Source organism: Ochlerotatus camptorhynchus, unplaced genomic scaffold (assembly GCF_037179485.1).
Source record: "Ochlerotatus camptorhynchus isolate MF236.1 unplaced genomic scaffold, CSIRO-AGI_Acam_v1.1 ptg000309l, whole genome shotgun sequence".
Classification (NCBI taxonomy): Eukaryota; Metazoa; Arthropoda; class Insecta; order Diptera; family Culicidae; genus Ochlerotatus; species Ochlerotatus camptorhynchus.
The window spans coordinates 58,260-74,643 of NW_027040797.1; the positions used below are offsets into that span (position 1 = coordinate 58,260).

The following is a 16,384-nucleotide window of genomic DNA, read 5'->3' on the forward strand; positions in this document are numbered from 1 at the left end:
ATGAAATCAAGATAGGCGCTGCTCGTATGGCTATGGCTCTGACAGTTCGTTTGGCTCAAAACCAGCCAGTCCGCGTCCGCTCATCTCTTATCCTAGACCCTCTCTAATGCTGGGTTAAGATGGTTCCTGTCTCAACAAGCATAGATTCGGTAAGAAGTCGAATGCGAGTTCGTTAGTAAGAAGTGATATGTTTTCGTTCAGTGTTGGGAGGTAGTTCTTGGAAGCACCAACAGTTGGCACTAGTGTTACGTCATCATGTCAAAATCATATGGCTGTGTCTGTCGAAACAATTAATTCTATCACTTCGCAAAATTTCACGTCGCGTAGTCGTTCAAAATTACATAATTTTAAGAAAAAGTTAGTATTTTCTCACTTTCCTTGGTTGTTTACTCTTGCAACTAGTTTTCCGTGATGTTCATCAAGTGACCAACAACTAATATTTCCAAATTTCAGCGATGATTCGTGGTGTCTGCAGTCGAGCCCCGTTTGTTTTGGGTGCTGCCGCCGTCGTGCAAGCTTCGGGGGACACCGGCGCTAAGTCGAAAAACACCGAAAAGAAACCGATCATCTGCAAGCCATCGGAGCTGCCCCTCTATCGGCCAATCAATCAGAAAATTTCCTGTGAATGTGAAGGGCACAAGCAGAGCGTTCCCTCCAAGCCGGTCCAGGCCATCGAGGAAGGAATCCGGGTGGTGCGTGTGCAGGTCACCGAAGCATCCAATCTAGTGTCGACTCAAAGGAAACAAGTTGTTCAGTGGTATGAGGACGGAAAGAAGCAAACCAAGTGTAAGTACTTATTTTAATTCTTGTACCAGTTGGTAGTTCTTTTGTGATTTACTGGCATTTTGATTGCCTTGATGCAAAATGTTCATTGCTAAAAGTAGCATCCGTTCAACTATACGAAATCATTCGACAATAAGCGTTCATAAGGGACAATTTCACAAACGTAAACAATGGCTTCTTCCGTAAATTTCTCGTAATTCAAAGTCTATCAATTAGCGAATTCGTTTATCGCTGGATCGGGTATCAAGATTGGGTCTGCTTGTTTTCTGACAAATATCAGTTTGCTAGTTTTTTTTTAAAACCTAGCTCAGGTTGAGGTTCGCACTGACAAAAAGTTCGGTTTGGCACTGGGTTGGAACTGGTTTCAACTCCGATAATAAACGAATTCGCTATATGTAAGCCACAAATTCAATCGGATAGGGAAACTCTCCCTCTACACCAATCATTTACTTGAGCGAGTGTTCATTCTCTAGAAATTCGCGAAAATAGCCATTGTTTACGTTTGCAACATTGGTCCTAATGAAAGAAAGTAGAGATTTGTTCAATTATAATAAACTTATCACGATTAGAATTTTTTAAAGACTAGGGCTGTTTTCTATCAAATCTCTAAAATGTATGTTAGTTAGGTAACAATGATTTCCTGTTTTTGGCCACGCGTGATTTTTCTTGATAATGTATCGAATGCGGCGAGATGGGCCTTCCGTGGCCTTAGGCTGTCACCCAGTGACAGTTAAGTTGTTAATTTACTAGAACATCATCACGGTGTCTCTGGCAGGACAGTTAATTAAAATATCAGAATCACTGAAACACCCATCAAAAGAAATCTTAGGTGCTTCTCTTTCATTTGAGGCTAGTTTCAAAATGTTGTACTTATGGGCTTAGACATTGATTTTTGGACGCGACAGATGGAAAATTTTCAAATAAATCTGCTATTGTATCAGACTTACCAGGTATTAATTTTGACAAACACCTTCTCGAATATCGGAAGATCAACAACAGAGGGATTTTCTCAGGTGTTTCTCAAAATTGATTCCTAGTCTGTCAGAAAAAGTCTGTTACAATAGCAGATTTATTTGAACATTTTCCATCTTTAAAATTTAAGTGAAAATTCAGCCTAAGGGGCTCTTTAAAAAACTGTGGATCATATATGGCTGGTAATTTATCATGAATTATCTAAAAAGTTCAAGTACATAACGGTGGAAAGTAGTTAAAAGTAAATTATGTCAACTGAATGGCAAGGCTTATGCTACCCATAAACGTGTAACAGTCCCATTTGAATAGGAAATCAAGCAAATATGTGGCTGTTATGCTTTTATTGGCAGTATGCTAGTTATACATTTTTCGTTGTATTCTGTTTATCTATAGATGCATTTTGTTTCTTGATAAATAATTGTACCATGAACCATTTCGCTTGTCTATTTAAGTCATTCGTGATTACCTAAACGAGGAAGACAACACGATGCCCCGTGTGGGTGCGATCGCCATCGGTGGTTTCGCCGGTTTGATTTTTGGTCTCCGGGGTGGATTCATCCGTCGTTTACTGTACACATCGGTCGGCGCCGGTGGCGTCGCGTCCGTTTGCTATCCACAGGAAGCGGAAATGTACGCTCAGCATGGTCTGGTGGAAGCAAAAAAATTTGCCACCATCGGATATAACTTCGTGTACGGTGTTAAGCCAGGAGACAAACAACTCGAGCTGCCAACGATTCCAACCAGCATGGGTGAATTGAAAGATAGCGTTTCAGGTTTTGCCAAATCAGCCTACAATGCAGTATTTCCTGATAAAAAGTAAAACTTGTGCGGTGATAGGTTGATTTGGAAATGTTGACTACTTTGAGAAAATAAATGGCAATGTAGTAATTGGCTAAACATGATTTATTTGTCATACCGAAAATCCTTTTATAACACTTCTACTGGAAGATAAACTTTACTAACCCTAAGGGGCTGTTCATAAACTACGGAGACCGATTTTTAGAGGTTTTAGACACCCACCTCCCCCCGCGTATACAACATTTCCATACATTTTTTGGAAATTTGGACCGTAGACATAAATCGCTGCTTTTGTTTAGCTGATAGTGCAACAACTAGACCATATTGGCACAGCGTAAAGCATGGGCGGTCTAAAAACTTGTTTAAATATTAAAAGTTTATTCTTCAGGCAAAGTTTGGATTTCCTGTTTATAAGAGAGTAGATTTATTTTATAGTTACTGCAAGGTGATCAGAAACGAAGTCAGCATGGACATCCAGTTGGCCACAAAGTTGACATTAATCAGCTAAGACCAAATCAATAGTTGAGGGATTTCTTGCTGAAAAAAAGCATGTTGGGCTGTTTGGATATTGAATAGTGTAACAGCTTGTAGAACAATCATCAAACAGACTATACTATTATCATTGGAATTTTCCATTATTCATGAGCGGTGTTTTGCATTACAATCACCAATAATAAAGAAGTTAGACCTATGACCGGTAAGTTTCTGAAGGTCACCTTTGAGAAAATAATTTTATTGGCCTACGGTGTCTGCGCCCCATCGAGGAGGCGATATCCCGGGCCAGCGAACCACACGTGCCAGTATCCAGACAGGTGAGCAATACTCTGAACCTTGATAGAATTACCAAAAATCTCATTAGACTCCGTAACTCCATTCGAATGCAATACCAGCGTTCTGGCTTGCCTGTCTTAAAAACCCACTGTAATCGCCTAACAAAAACCATCCAAGCCAGGATGGTGGACCTCAGAAATCAGAACTTTGCTAACAGGATCCGCTCTCTCCCAGATTGTGCAAAACCAATAATAAGCCAAGACCCATTCCACCACTGTCCCCAATGGATAGTCCCGGCGACCCAGTGGTTTATCTGTTAACTCCTAAGAGAAGGCTGCCGCGATGGGTCAACACTTCGTCAGCTCCCATAATCTCGGACAAAACATCGTCAGCCCTCACGAAGCTGAGGTTGCTGAAAATGCAACCAACCTCCATCAGTTTCCTAATATTTTTCCCGAGGAATCCGAGATTACGGCTGACGAACTGTTGGCCTAAATCAAATCATCCAAAAACATGAAGGCCCCATGTTTCGATAGCATCCTGAATCTGGAACTCAAACACTTGAGTTCCAGATTCTACAACCATCTGGCATTTATTTTTAATCTGTGCCTCTGACTTGGCTACTTCCCCTCGTGTTGGCAGTCTGCTAAAGTCATACCCATCGGGAAAACTGAGAAGGATCCGTCCTCTCTTTCAAGTTATCGACAAATCAGCCTTCTCTCAGGGTTACCAAAACTGTTCGAAAGAGCAGTCTACCATCGGCTCCTAATATCTGCCGAAGAAAACAACTTGTTACTCGAGGAGCAGTTTGGTTTTCGGAAAGGTCGTTCGACCGTCCTCCAGCTGACTCGAGTAACAAACATTCTCAGACGGAACAAGTCTGTGTCGAAAACATTGGCGTTGTTGGACGTTGAAAAAAGCGTTCGATAATGTCTGGCATGATTGCCTGGTGTTCAAATTGCAGCAGTATGGTCTTCCAATCTTCCTAGTGAAGATAATAAATAACTATCCATCAGACCGGACGTTCCGAGTCTCTCTGAATGGCATCACATAGGATGCTTTCAACATCGGTGCCGGGGTTCCACAAGGAAGCATCCTTGGCCCCATTCTATTCAACCTGTTCACCTCCGATATGCCGGCTCTCCCTGATGGTGGATCTTTGTCTCTGTTTGCAGATGACACATCTATCGTCTATAAGGGTACGGTCATCGGAGCTCTGACTGCCAAACTTCAGAGAGGTCTGGACATCCTATCTGAATATGTCAACAGCTGGAAGATCCGTATCAACGCGGCAAAGACCCAGGTCATCATCTTTCCACACTCTATATCTCCCAGACTTGTTCCGTCGGAGAATAATAAGATCTGCCTAAACGGCACAGTGGTGGAATGGTCGAAGGAGGTAGTCTACCTTGGCTTAACAAAAGACAGCAAGCTGATTTTCAGTGAGCACGTTGATAAAACGAAAACCTAGTGTAACATCCTGATAAGATCCCAAGTAATTAAAAGTTCTGTTAAAATGCTATTTGTGGCTTAAGCAGCTTGGTTGAAGGTGGTCTATAGAATTCTAAGCAGCCTCATTTTTAAGTCGTTATAAGAACTTGAAAGTTCCGGTACCATAATTGAAGAGCATTTTAAGCAACTTCTGGCGGAACTTGAAGGGAACTTTTAGAAAATAAATAAAAAAAAGTTTTTGTCCTACAGCAATTATATATATTTAGTTCGCACTTTTATGGAAGTTATTTCAAAAGGCAAGTATTAATGTGTATTGATTTATTTGATTTTATTTATTTATCATCGTCTTCGACTAGTCGTACAGACTGAACTATTTTACTTATAAACTAGAAATTACTACTAATCCTATTTCTAAAAACGTTTTTAGTCAAGTTAAAATCGAATTCGTCACAGAAAACATTGAACAAGCGAAGACACGAATCGAAAGGGTTGTTGTAGCCATAGTTTGTTCTGTGGTATGGGACTGCTATTAAAGTTGAGCTCCGAAACCATCGAGGAGGAATGTTGAGCGGGATCTGTGCGAGAAGTTCAGGGCAATCTATAGATCCTCCAATGACATCGAACATAAATAGTCGCTGCATCGTTACTCGTTTGACAGATAGTGGCTCCAATAATCCTATGAGCTTGCATCGGTCAGAATAAGGAGGAAGATTGGTCGGATCGTTCCAAGGAATTTGTCTCAGTGCAAACCGTAAGAACCTTTTCTGCACCCGTTCAATCGTGAGAACATGAGCTACATAATGAGGGGACCAAATTGGAGCACCGTACTCCAGAATGCTACGAACCAACGAGCAATAGAGAATTTTTAAAGCGTGGATGTCGGTGAACTCGGAAGCGTGGCGACGGATGAATCCCAGCACAGAAAAAGCTTTGGCAGTGGTAATGCTCACGTGTTCATTGAATCTGAGCCTCGAATCGATGGTAACGCCAAGGTCACATATGGACAACACACGTTCCAATGATGCAGTTTCCATTCTGTATTGATGGAGAATGGGGTTGTTGCAGCGACCGAAGGTAACAACTTTGCACTTCATGTTATTGACCCGCATGCCGTTATCACCACACCATACCAGTATAGTATCAATATCTTCTTGTAGGGCAATACAATCCGGAAGAGAAGCTATGACACGATACATTTTTAGGTCATCAGCGAATGAAAGCTTAAACGAGGAAAGCAGCAGACACAGGTCATTTATAAAAATGTTGAATATTAATGGTCCCAGAACGCTTCCTTGGGGTACACCAGACGTGATTTTGAAAGTGCGGGATCGAGTCGAGTTGACCGCAACATATGCAGTACGATCGCACAAGTACGAATGTATACACTCTGTAATCCAATCTGGAAAACCTATGTGCTTCAGTTTTTCCACGGCTAGAATGTGCGGTACAGTGTCGAAGGCTTTCGCAAAGTCAACATACACCGCGTCAACTTGCCGCCTCTCTTCTACTTCGCGAGACAGTGCTGTGACGTAACACATGAGGTTCGTTGTTGTAGAACGATGCTTCATAAAGCTATGCTGACCATCAAAGATGATGGGAGACGCTACGTTGTATAGAACGTTGTGCACCAGTCTTTCAAACACTTTGCTGAGACAGCAAAGTATAGATACGCCGCGATAATTTGTCACCTGATTACAGTTGCCAGATTTGTGAATAGGAACGATGCAAGCAGCTTTCCAAGCTGTCGGAAAGCTTCTTTCGTGAAGTGATCGGTTGAATAAGCGAGCAATTGGGTTCGCTAGTTCTCTTGAACAGTTTTTCAGCAACAGGGGTGGTATTCCGTCCGTCCCAGGTCCTTTTTTGATGTCAAGCTCATCGATGACTTCTACTACTTCATTTGCGGAAAACTGAATGACGGGTAGGTTGATGTTGTGCGAAGGAACGTGAGCAAAACAATCGCGCCTTGGTACAGGTGACACTTTACTAAAAACGCTCCCGAAGAACATGGCGAAAAGGTTTCCGGCATCCACATTTGTATTAGCCTGGGCATCATTGAAGGTAACGTTGCATGGGATGCGAGAAGATGCTTGCCGCTTTATTAGCAGTAGTAGTATTATTAGTACTAGAATTAGAGCTGTTTGAAGAATTGAACACAGTCCTTCTGCTTGAGAGCCCCAGCACGAACCGCTACGTCATCTGAGATATATCAAAGTGATCTGTTGTCCTGCCTACTGTTGGTGTGCCCGCTGACTGACTTGAATACGAAACACAACACCGAAACCACAACACACAACACCAACATGTTTGGATAGAATGTTGATGCACTGCATAAATATAAGAATTATGATTTATTCGGTGAACTGATCATTTCATATTTACATACATTAAATTTTGTTACTAATAAAGACTTGTGTGGATTGCTTCATGTGGCTTGAAAGTTCTGATGGAACTTTATTTGAACTTTATGGAATCTCAAAATTCGGTCAGAACTTTATTGAACTTGAAAGTTCTGTCGGAACTTTATTTGACCTTTATGGAACTTGAAAGTTCTGTCAGGACTTTATTCGAACTTTATGGAACTTGAAGGTTCGGTCGAAACTATATTTGAACTTTATGGATTTGGAAGTGATTTTAATCGTTGAATGCGGAACTTTTGGTTACTTGGGATCCCTGTATCCACTTTTTATGATTTCAGGCCCCGTGTGGTGGCCAAACCCGTGGACGTGAATACTGGGCGTGAAACCACAAATCACTCGGAATTAAACGAATTAAAACGCGCGTCTTAACGATAAAACGACATGGTTTATTACTACCTTTTCAACAATAACAAACATAAAACAAGTTGAATCGACATTTGGTTGCAGGTATGCACAGGAACGGTAGCATCATAGTGTGATAGCTCTCGCTGTCAACTCGGTGGCCCAGTGGCGTGCGGATTTTGTAGGGGCACTCCGCTTATTCCATTTCGCACTCCAACATCCCCCACTTTTAATACAGACAGTACGGGTCGAACCAACGTGGCGGCCTTCGAAGTCTTAAAGAGCGGCGTGGCAGTACCTGTATCGGCGTAGCAGGTCCACTGCGGTCTGATGCAAACTCTAGAGATGCTGTGGACGTTGATGTGGACGAAGACAACACTGGCGTAGATAATCTTGGGCTACGAGTTGACTGAGCAGGAACCGACTGTTCTCCAGAAGGTTCTAGAGGTGAAGATTCTTCGGGAGACACACATGGATCCGGAACTGGCGTTGGCGGGTGCCTCGGTGTTGAAGTTTCCGGAGCCAACGAGTACTTCGGTAGATCCCAGGAGCCCAGCAGAATCTCAAGTGGTAGCTTTGTTTGTCAGGTCCTTGATTATTTGCAGGTTTCGTTTCAGTAACGCCGGAGCGTCTGCGTAGTTGATTCACGTGTGCTCGTATCAACCGACGATCCTCAACCCACACCGTGTACATGACATGGCCGATTCGATCGCATACCACGCCCGGGGCCCAGCGCCACTTGTTGTTGTTGTAGATCTTCGCATACACAAGATCGTGTGCAGCAAAGCATCGCTTATTGTGGTCTTCTTATTCTTCTTCTTGCTTGGTTTGAACGGTTGATGAAACAGGCGGTGGATGAAGCAGATCCAAATTTGTTCGGATACGGCGCCCAAACATTGCTTCTGATGGAGACTTTCCATCGCCGACTTGTCGGTTTGGCGTTGTGCGGTATACCAACAGGAACACGTCCAATGCTTCTTGTAGCGTATTCTTCCCGTCTTGAATTTTCTTCACCGTTCTCTTGAAAGTATCAACGATTTCATCGTCTAGGGAAGGCCAGTACACAAAACTCCTAGCGATGGCCTTCATTCGCTGAATGCCCAGATGTCCCTGGTGAAGCTATCGCAGGCATCGACCTCGATGTTTCTCAGGGATCACAAGACGTTCAAGAGACGAACAAGATGCACCCGTCTACCGTACTTAGTGACTCCTGACAACCATGGTACCGCAAAAGCTCTGCATCCGCAATGGTAGATTTTTGCGGCCAACCATCTTGGAGGTAACGGTAAACCTTTCGAAGCTTTTGTCGGATTGCGAGTCTCTTTCAACGACCCTGAAACTGAGCGGGAGAATGTTAATAACTTCATTCGCTACTGACCTTATATCCTCTTCTAGGATTACGCAGGTGAGGACATAATCTTCCTCGGGCTTAGCGTGATTGTCTATCAACCTTGAAAGCACATCAGCATGACCGAATTTGTGTGTGGGAACATGCTCGATGACGAAGTCGCATAGCAGTATCGTTAGCGCCCACCATTGCAGCCGGTTCGCTGTGTATACCGGGATTCCTTTCCTTGATCCAAAAATTCTTAGAAGGGGCGCGTGATCCGTCTGTAGGCGGAACTTCCGACCGAAGATCATTTCATGAAATTTAGTCACAGCAAAAATGATTGCCAACCCTTCACGATCCGGTTGGCTACAACCCTGTTCCACTTTCGTTAGAGCACTGGCCGCATGCTGCACAACTTTTATTGAACCATCAGGAAATGTATGGCCAAGCTTGCAAATGCTCATTACAGCTAAAATGCTATTTTTCGGATTTATGAAGCTATGAGATATATCAATGATAATTCTTATTTACAAGATGCAAGAGAAGAAGGTAAAGTGTGTGTATGACACATTTTTTTTTTCCTTTGGTTTGTTTTTTCCGTCGATCTTGTTTTCCGTGCTGAGCACCAATGCTACCGACGTGCCAGGAAGGCAGCTCCCACACCTGGACCCTACCTATCGACCCATCAACTCATGAACCGGGGAATAACGGCTTTACTTCCCATCCGAAGGAAGGCGTGATCAGAGATGTTATGCCTCAGAACATCCCGGCGGCGCCGACTGGGATTGAACCCAGGCCTACTGGGGTGAGAGGCAATCACGCTTACCACTACACCACCGGCGCCGTTAGTGTGTATGACACATAAAACCTGTCAATTAAGCTTTCAGAGGGTCACAATAGCGATTAGCTGTAACGATGAGCAACGCGATGAGCGAGCAATCAGCGATCATAAAATCGCTAGTTGTGACCTTCTGAAAGGAAAATTGACAAATTTTATTTGTCAAACACAAACTTTACCACCTCTTATTGCATCTTACAAATAAAATTATCATTATAGTATCCCATAGTTTCATAATTACAAAAACTAACATTTTAGCTGTAATGAGCAATTGCAAGCCTGTTTATGGCTTATCGTGGCGCCTACTCCAACCGACGATGCATCCGCAGATACGATGATCTCACGATTCGGATCGTAATGGGTCAACAGTAGATCCGAGCTCAAAATCGGCTTAAAGCGGTCGAACGATTGCTGGCACTCTGGTGTCCAACGAAATTGTGCACCTACTTTTAGCAACTCGTCGAGCGGGAACCTCAGCGATCGCATGTTTGGGACGAACTTGCCGTAATAGTTGATGGTTCCCAAATACGACCGAACACCACTGACATCCGTAGGCACTGGAAGCTTCACAATGGTTTCGATCTTCGCAGGATCCGGTCTGAGCCCGTGGCGGTCCAGTAGATGTCCCAAATACCGGATCTGCCCTTGCCCAAACGTACACTTCTCCACACGCACAGTGAATCCAAATTCCTTCATCCTCTGGAACACGGCATCCAAATTCTTCTTGTGATCTGCCTCATCAACTCCACCGACAACTACATCATCCAGGTACCCACAAACACCTCGTAGCCCAGCGAGCATCGTGTCGATGATCTGTTGAAATGCTCCTGGTGCTGCTTTCACACCCGGTGAGAGACGGTTATATTGGTACAAGCCACGATGCGTGTTGATGGTTAGTAGTTGACGTGACTGTTCGTCAATCTCCACCTGCAGAAAAGCGTCTGTCAGATCGATCTGGCTAAAAACAGTGCAATTAGCCAAATTGGTAAAAATGTCTTGTGGCAGGGGAAGCGGGTACTGATTGGGTTGCAGCACATCGTTCAGACCCGTCAAAATTATTATTTACACCACAGATACGTATCGATCCACTCGCTTTCTGAACCACGACGATCGGAGCCGCTCACTCCGAGTAGTCCACAGGTAAGATGATTTGGTCTTGTTCCAGCCGATCCAGTTCGTCGTCCACAGCACGGTACATAGCGTATGCTACTGGACGTTTCGGACGAAACACAGGACTCTCTCCAGCCTTCAGCTCCAATTTGACTTTCGCCTTCGTGCAGAGACCCAACTGCTCTGAAAACTCTTCCAAGAACTTCGTTTTCAGCGCCTCCACACACGCCGAACCACTGCCAACCTTGTTGCAGATCGTGTCGAAGGGTACCGACCACAGCCCAAACGTTTCGATCGTGTCGGACCCCAGAAGGTGAAGATGCTCCTTCGTGACTCGCACTAGGCTACGCATTTGCGTTCCACCAATAACTACATTGCATGAAAACTCACCTTCCAATTCCAGAGGCTTACCAGTAGCGGTCTTCGCAGTCACAGACGACGGATTCATTTGAGGGCTTCCAATCTTCCGCCACGTTCCAGTTGATATTATGGTGACGTCAGAACCGGTGTCCAGCTGCATTCGTACCACAATTCCATTCATTTCAACTGGTATAAACTTTCGATGCCCGTAATAGAGTACGGTATGCCAATCTGGGAGAGTTGCGCCAAATGCTATCACCTCAAACTCCAAAGGATCCAGAACAAGATCCTTAGGATGATCCTGAACAGTCCCCCGCGAACTAGAAATTCTGAGATCCACCTCCTGCCTGGAATTTAGACATTAGAAGAATGGAGAGTTTTTATCCTGGAAAGGTTCATAGACACCTGTCTGAGATTAACTCATCAGATCATACGTGATCTAGCACATTAGGCTAAGTTATACTCGTAGTTAGCTAGGTTATCACTTTTTTTTTCAATTCAAATATAACACACCCCCCAAGACTCACCCAAGTACTTTGTAGACTAGTAGAAAAACGTGAATACGTAAATTAGAATAACAAATTAACTGACATAACCCCAAGCCATAAAAACTTCCTAAAAGCCCCAAGGCTGCAAAATGCGTGTCGATTCATGGTTGACATGGTTGGTTCTCAATAATGCGATGATCAATCTTTATGATTTAGCCACCATTCGAAAGGTATGGCTATCGTCTTTCATTTAATACAGGTAGATACCCGATTGGACCTATGATTGGCCATCCGGAACGGAAAAACCCGGAAAAGTCCCGAGCAAAATGCGTGTCGATTGAAGTTGACATGACTGGTTCTCGGTGATTTGGTTACCAAATTTCAAGATTGAGCCACTATTTGAAAGGTATAACTATCTACTTTCGAACGGAACAGACAACGAACTGATTGCACTTGTGGTTGGCAAATCGGAACGGGAACACCCGCGAAAGGTGGCTCTGTGGAAATTCGGATTCACCGATAAAATGGTCAATTCCTGAAAGTAGACCTAGAGATCCGCGATTTTTTCTAAATTGCTAAAAATTATGAGCAGAGAAGAAATATACCATCAACATATCGATTCTGCAACCAAGTGGCCAGAAAACGGTCCTCTGGATATCCGGAATCACCGGAAAAATAGTAAATTCTTGAAAGTAGACCTAGAGATCCGCGATTTTTATCTAAATTGCTTACAATCATGAGCATAGAAGAAATAAACCATCAACATATCGATTCTGCAACCAAGTGGCCAGAAAACGGTCCTCTGGATATCCGGAATCACCGGAAAAATAGTAAATTCTTGAAAGTAGACCTAGAGATCCGCGATTTTTTTCTAAATTGCTTACACTCATGAGCATAGAAGAAATAAACCATCAACATATCGATTCTGCAACCAAGTGGCCAGAAAACGGTCCTCTGGATATCCGGAATCACCGGAAAAATAGTAAATTCTTGAAAGTAGACCTAGAGATCCGCGATTTTTTTCTAAATTGCTTACACTCATGAGCATAGAAGAAATAAACCATCAACATATCGATTCTGCAACCAAGTGGCCAGAAAACGGTCCCCTGAATATCTGGAATCACCGGAAAAACAGTAAATTCTTGAAAGTAGACCTAGAGATCCGCGATTTTTCTAAATTGCTTACAATCATGAGCATAAAGGAAATATGACATCAAAATATTGATACTGCTATCGGGTGGCCGGAATATGGTGCTCTGGATATCCGGAATCACCGGAAAAATAGCCAATTCTTAAAAGTAAACCTAGAGATCCGTGATTTTTTAGAACATGTGAAGAACCCTTAGTTGAGAAGAGATATCTCAGTGCCATAGTGATCCGGTCCCCCGGTGGCCATAAAACACCCTTGTGGATATCCGGATTCACCAGAAAAATGGTCAATTCCTAAAAGTAGTCCTAGAGATTCGCGATTTTTTCCAAATTGCATACAATCTTGAGTATAGAGGAAATATACCACTACCATATAGATTCTGCCAGGGGTTGCTAGAAAACGGTTCTCAGGATATACGGAATCACTGGAAAACAAGTCATTTTCAGGAAGTGGACCTAGAGCTCTGCAAGTTTTTAGAAAATGGATAGAGCGCTTATTTGAACAAATATGTCTCAGCGCGATATTGATTCGATCCCCCGGAAGCTATAAAAGGCCGGTAAAATGGTTAATTCCTTAAATTAGTCCTAGAGGTCCATAATATTTTTCTAAATTGCGTACAATCTTGAGCATAGAGAAAAAATGCCATCACCATATTGATTATGCTACCATAAAACTGGATTTCCCGAATCACCGTAAAAGTAATCATAAAACTCTGCGAGGAGGATACATCTCAGCACCATATTAATTCAAACACCCAGTAGCCATAAAACACCCTTCCGAATATCCAGATTCTTCATAAAAGTGGTCAGTTTTTGAATGTGTGCCTGGACCTATGATTTTTTGACTTTAATAAATGCTCAGAATGCTGAGAAAAATTGAAATTTATCTGCGTCATATCGATTCACTCACGTGGTAGTCATAGAATATTAACTTGGATATCCGGATTCCTCTGACAAGTGGTAGATTTCTGAATATGGTCCTGAGTTACCTGCTGTTCTATTTTTTTTTTTTTGTTAACGTCGGTTTTCTGTTCCGCAATCTAGTGCCAATCACCGACGGATATCGATTGCCATCCATTGAACACAATCGAATGTGCAGAGAGGCAGCTTCCACACCAGCGTAAGGATATCGTACCCATCAACGCATAAGGGCCGGGACCAACGGCTTTACTTCCCTTCCGAAGGAAGACGTGACCAGAGATTTTTATGCCTCAGAAAAATCCCACCGACCTCGGCAGGGATTGAACCCAGACCCATTGGGGTGAGAGAGCAGTCACGCTTACCCTACACCACCGGCGCCGAAAAAAATCTCAGTCCTGTCCTTGCAAATATTGACGAAATGTTTTTATTAGTTTACGTTATTTTTGTTTTACTAAGTAATACAAACAGATTCTCGAACTTTACCACCTTCCTCCTATACTTCATAACATTGACAAAACCCTGGCATAGATCGATGTCCGATACAACACATATATTATAGATCTGGCCCAACAGATAGCTTGCTTGCATTAGCAGCAAAAATATTGTGAACATTGCTGAGCAAGCGTACAGTGACGACGCGTGAGACCTACGAACGTTCCATATAGCGAATATCCAACGTGACGTTACCACTGCAGTTCATGCAAAAAAAAGTAAACATTATGATAAAATACAAACACCACTAAACATTGCCTCATATCACTAACACCAACAAGCCAGTTGAGCAGGATCTTATACAAAGGACATCAAACAGCTATCCTCAGCATCTCTGTCATTCAATTATCTTATTGTCATTAGCCACAGTAACAGGAATGTTGTTGCTTCTGGCATTATTGCTTACCACTTTTTGATGTATACACATTCAGTTGACTTTCACCCACAGTTTCTTCATTGTCATCACCAATAGTTATGTCTTCCTCCTCGGAATATTCTTCCACCACCATTTCCTCATCAATCGAGCATTCCGATTCATCCTCACTTTCTTCCCAATCACTTGATTCACTAATTTTTTTTATTCAGACAAAGCGAAACACGTCACTTTCGAATAGATTGAATTTGAAATATGGATGGCTTCAAAAATAAACAAATCACGCTAAAACAAGAAACACCACTTGTGCCGTTCGCATAGCGGGTTATAAAATGTTACAAGGCTATCTTGATGTAACATGTTATAACTCCGTAGTGCAAACATAGAATTATAGTAAAAAATGTGTTAGTACACACACAACAAAGCTATTCAATATTTCACAAAACCATCTGCACATTTGTCAATGGGCTTATTGGGTAATATAACATTGTACAATGTACTAAGAAACTGTGATCAAATTCACATACATGTATGTAATATTGTATCTGCTTTTAGCAATTTCGAAACATGGATTACATAGATTTATATTACATTTTTACACATTACATTACAACTTTTTTACTGAGGAGAGTATACGTATCGCTAAGAAAACCGTCTTTTGATCCGATGCCAAGTTTCAAAAAACATTCAAGTAAGCTCGCCGAGATCAGAATATGTCTGTACAACTTCTTCTTCTTCGCATTTAAATCTTATTGCTTATCGCATATTACCTTATTGCGTGCTCTCAACTTATACCTCGTTCACACTACAACCTATATCATATAATATAGGTTGTCTTGCAATGAGCACTCATACATTTAGTTTTCACTGGAAATCCTATATGAGTGCTCGGTGCAATACAGCCTATATTACATGATATAGGTTGTAGTGTGAACGGGGTATTAGTGTTCTAAATGCACTTTCACAGTTATAAATTGAGAGACGTCGATGCCAATACCAATACATGAATTGGGGCCTATGGGACCCCTATGTCTGTACATATGTAAGGGGAGATCCCCCAGCGCGACATATCTCATTGCTCGGACATTGCTGATTTCCATGATTTCAACGGTCAATGGAAGTATAAGACAAGAAATAAGAAGAAGCATACATGCCAAAACACGTGAATAACACGCATGAAACCGTGGATAAAAGCAATGTCCGGTATTGAGAGATGCCCGCCGCTTAGGGATCTGCCCCTTTTTTTTAATTTTTTTATAGTATGGATAAAAATGCTCCAAAAACCTGGCTTTGTTTTGTGGTGTTGTTATGCAGTAATCGAGTATGTACCCTTGACCACGATGTGAACTCACTAATCATCTAGTGCCTTCCTACTGAAAACAACTCCTTAAGCTGGGTTTAGACAAGGCAAGTCAATTGATCAACTCAGTTGAATTCAATTGGCTTGAAAAGTTGAGCCTGGTTCAACTTTTTTCAATTCAAGTGAGTTGATCAAGTCAGTTGAATGGCATGGTTTACACGTTCAATTCGCGTTCAAGTCAGTTGAATTCAACTGATTTGATCAATTGTCTTGCCCTGTCTAAACCCAGCTTTACTCTCTTCAGTAGCCTAGACTTCCCACACGACCACGTGTGTGGTGTGTGGTGTGTGGCTTTGTGTGTTAAACAATTTTGAGTAACGTGATTCTCAGTAACACCTCATATAATACCTCATAACATGAGAATTAAAACCAAGTGCAATGTTATAAAAAGTGCCCAGAATTACATTGGACACATCCGGACACATGAC

General features: G+C 42.5%; 2 protein-coding genes across 2 annotated transcripts; one reads left to right on the forward strand and one right to left on the reverse strand.

Moving 5' to 3' along the window:
- The first annotated feature begins 298 nt into the window (after window positions 1-298).
- Window positions 299-2,644, forward strand: Mic26-27 (MICOS subunit 26/27). Its single transcript, XM_065229212.1, has 3 exons — window positions 299-357; window positions 454-786; window positions 2,208-2,644. The coding sequence occupies exons 2-3, from the start codon at window positions 456-458 to the stop codon at window positions 2,573-2,575; spliced, it is 699 nt and encodes a 232-aa protein (XP_065085284.1). The 5' UTR covers window positions 299-357; window positions 454-455; the 3' UTR covers window positions 2,576-2,644.
- A 7,305-nt stretch (window positions 2,645-9,949) lies between these two features.
- On the reverse strand, window positions 9,950-11,354 carry LOC135707379 (uncharacterized protein K02A2.6-like). Its single transcript, XM_065229188.1, has 2 exons — window positions 10,828-11,354; window positions 9,950-10,661 (listed from the first exon to the last, which is right to left on the reverse strand). The coding sequence occupies exons 1-2, from the start codon at window positions 11,352-11,354 to the stop codon at window positions 9,950-9,952; spliced, it is 1,239 nt and encodes a 412-aa protein (XP_065085260.1).
- Window positions 11,355-16,384: the final 5,030 nt, after the last annotated feature.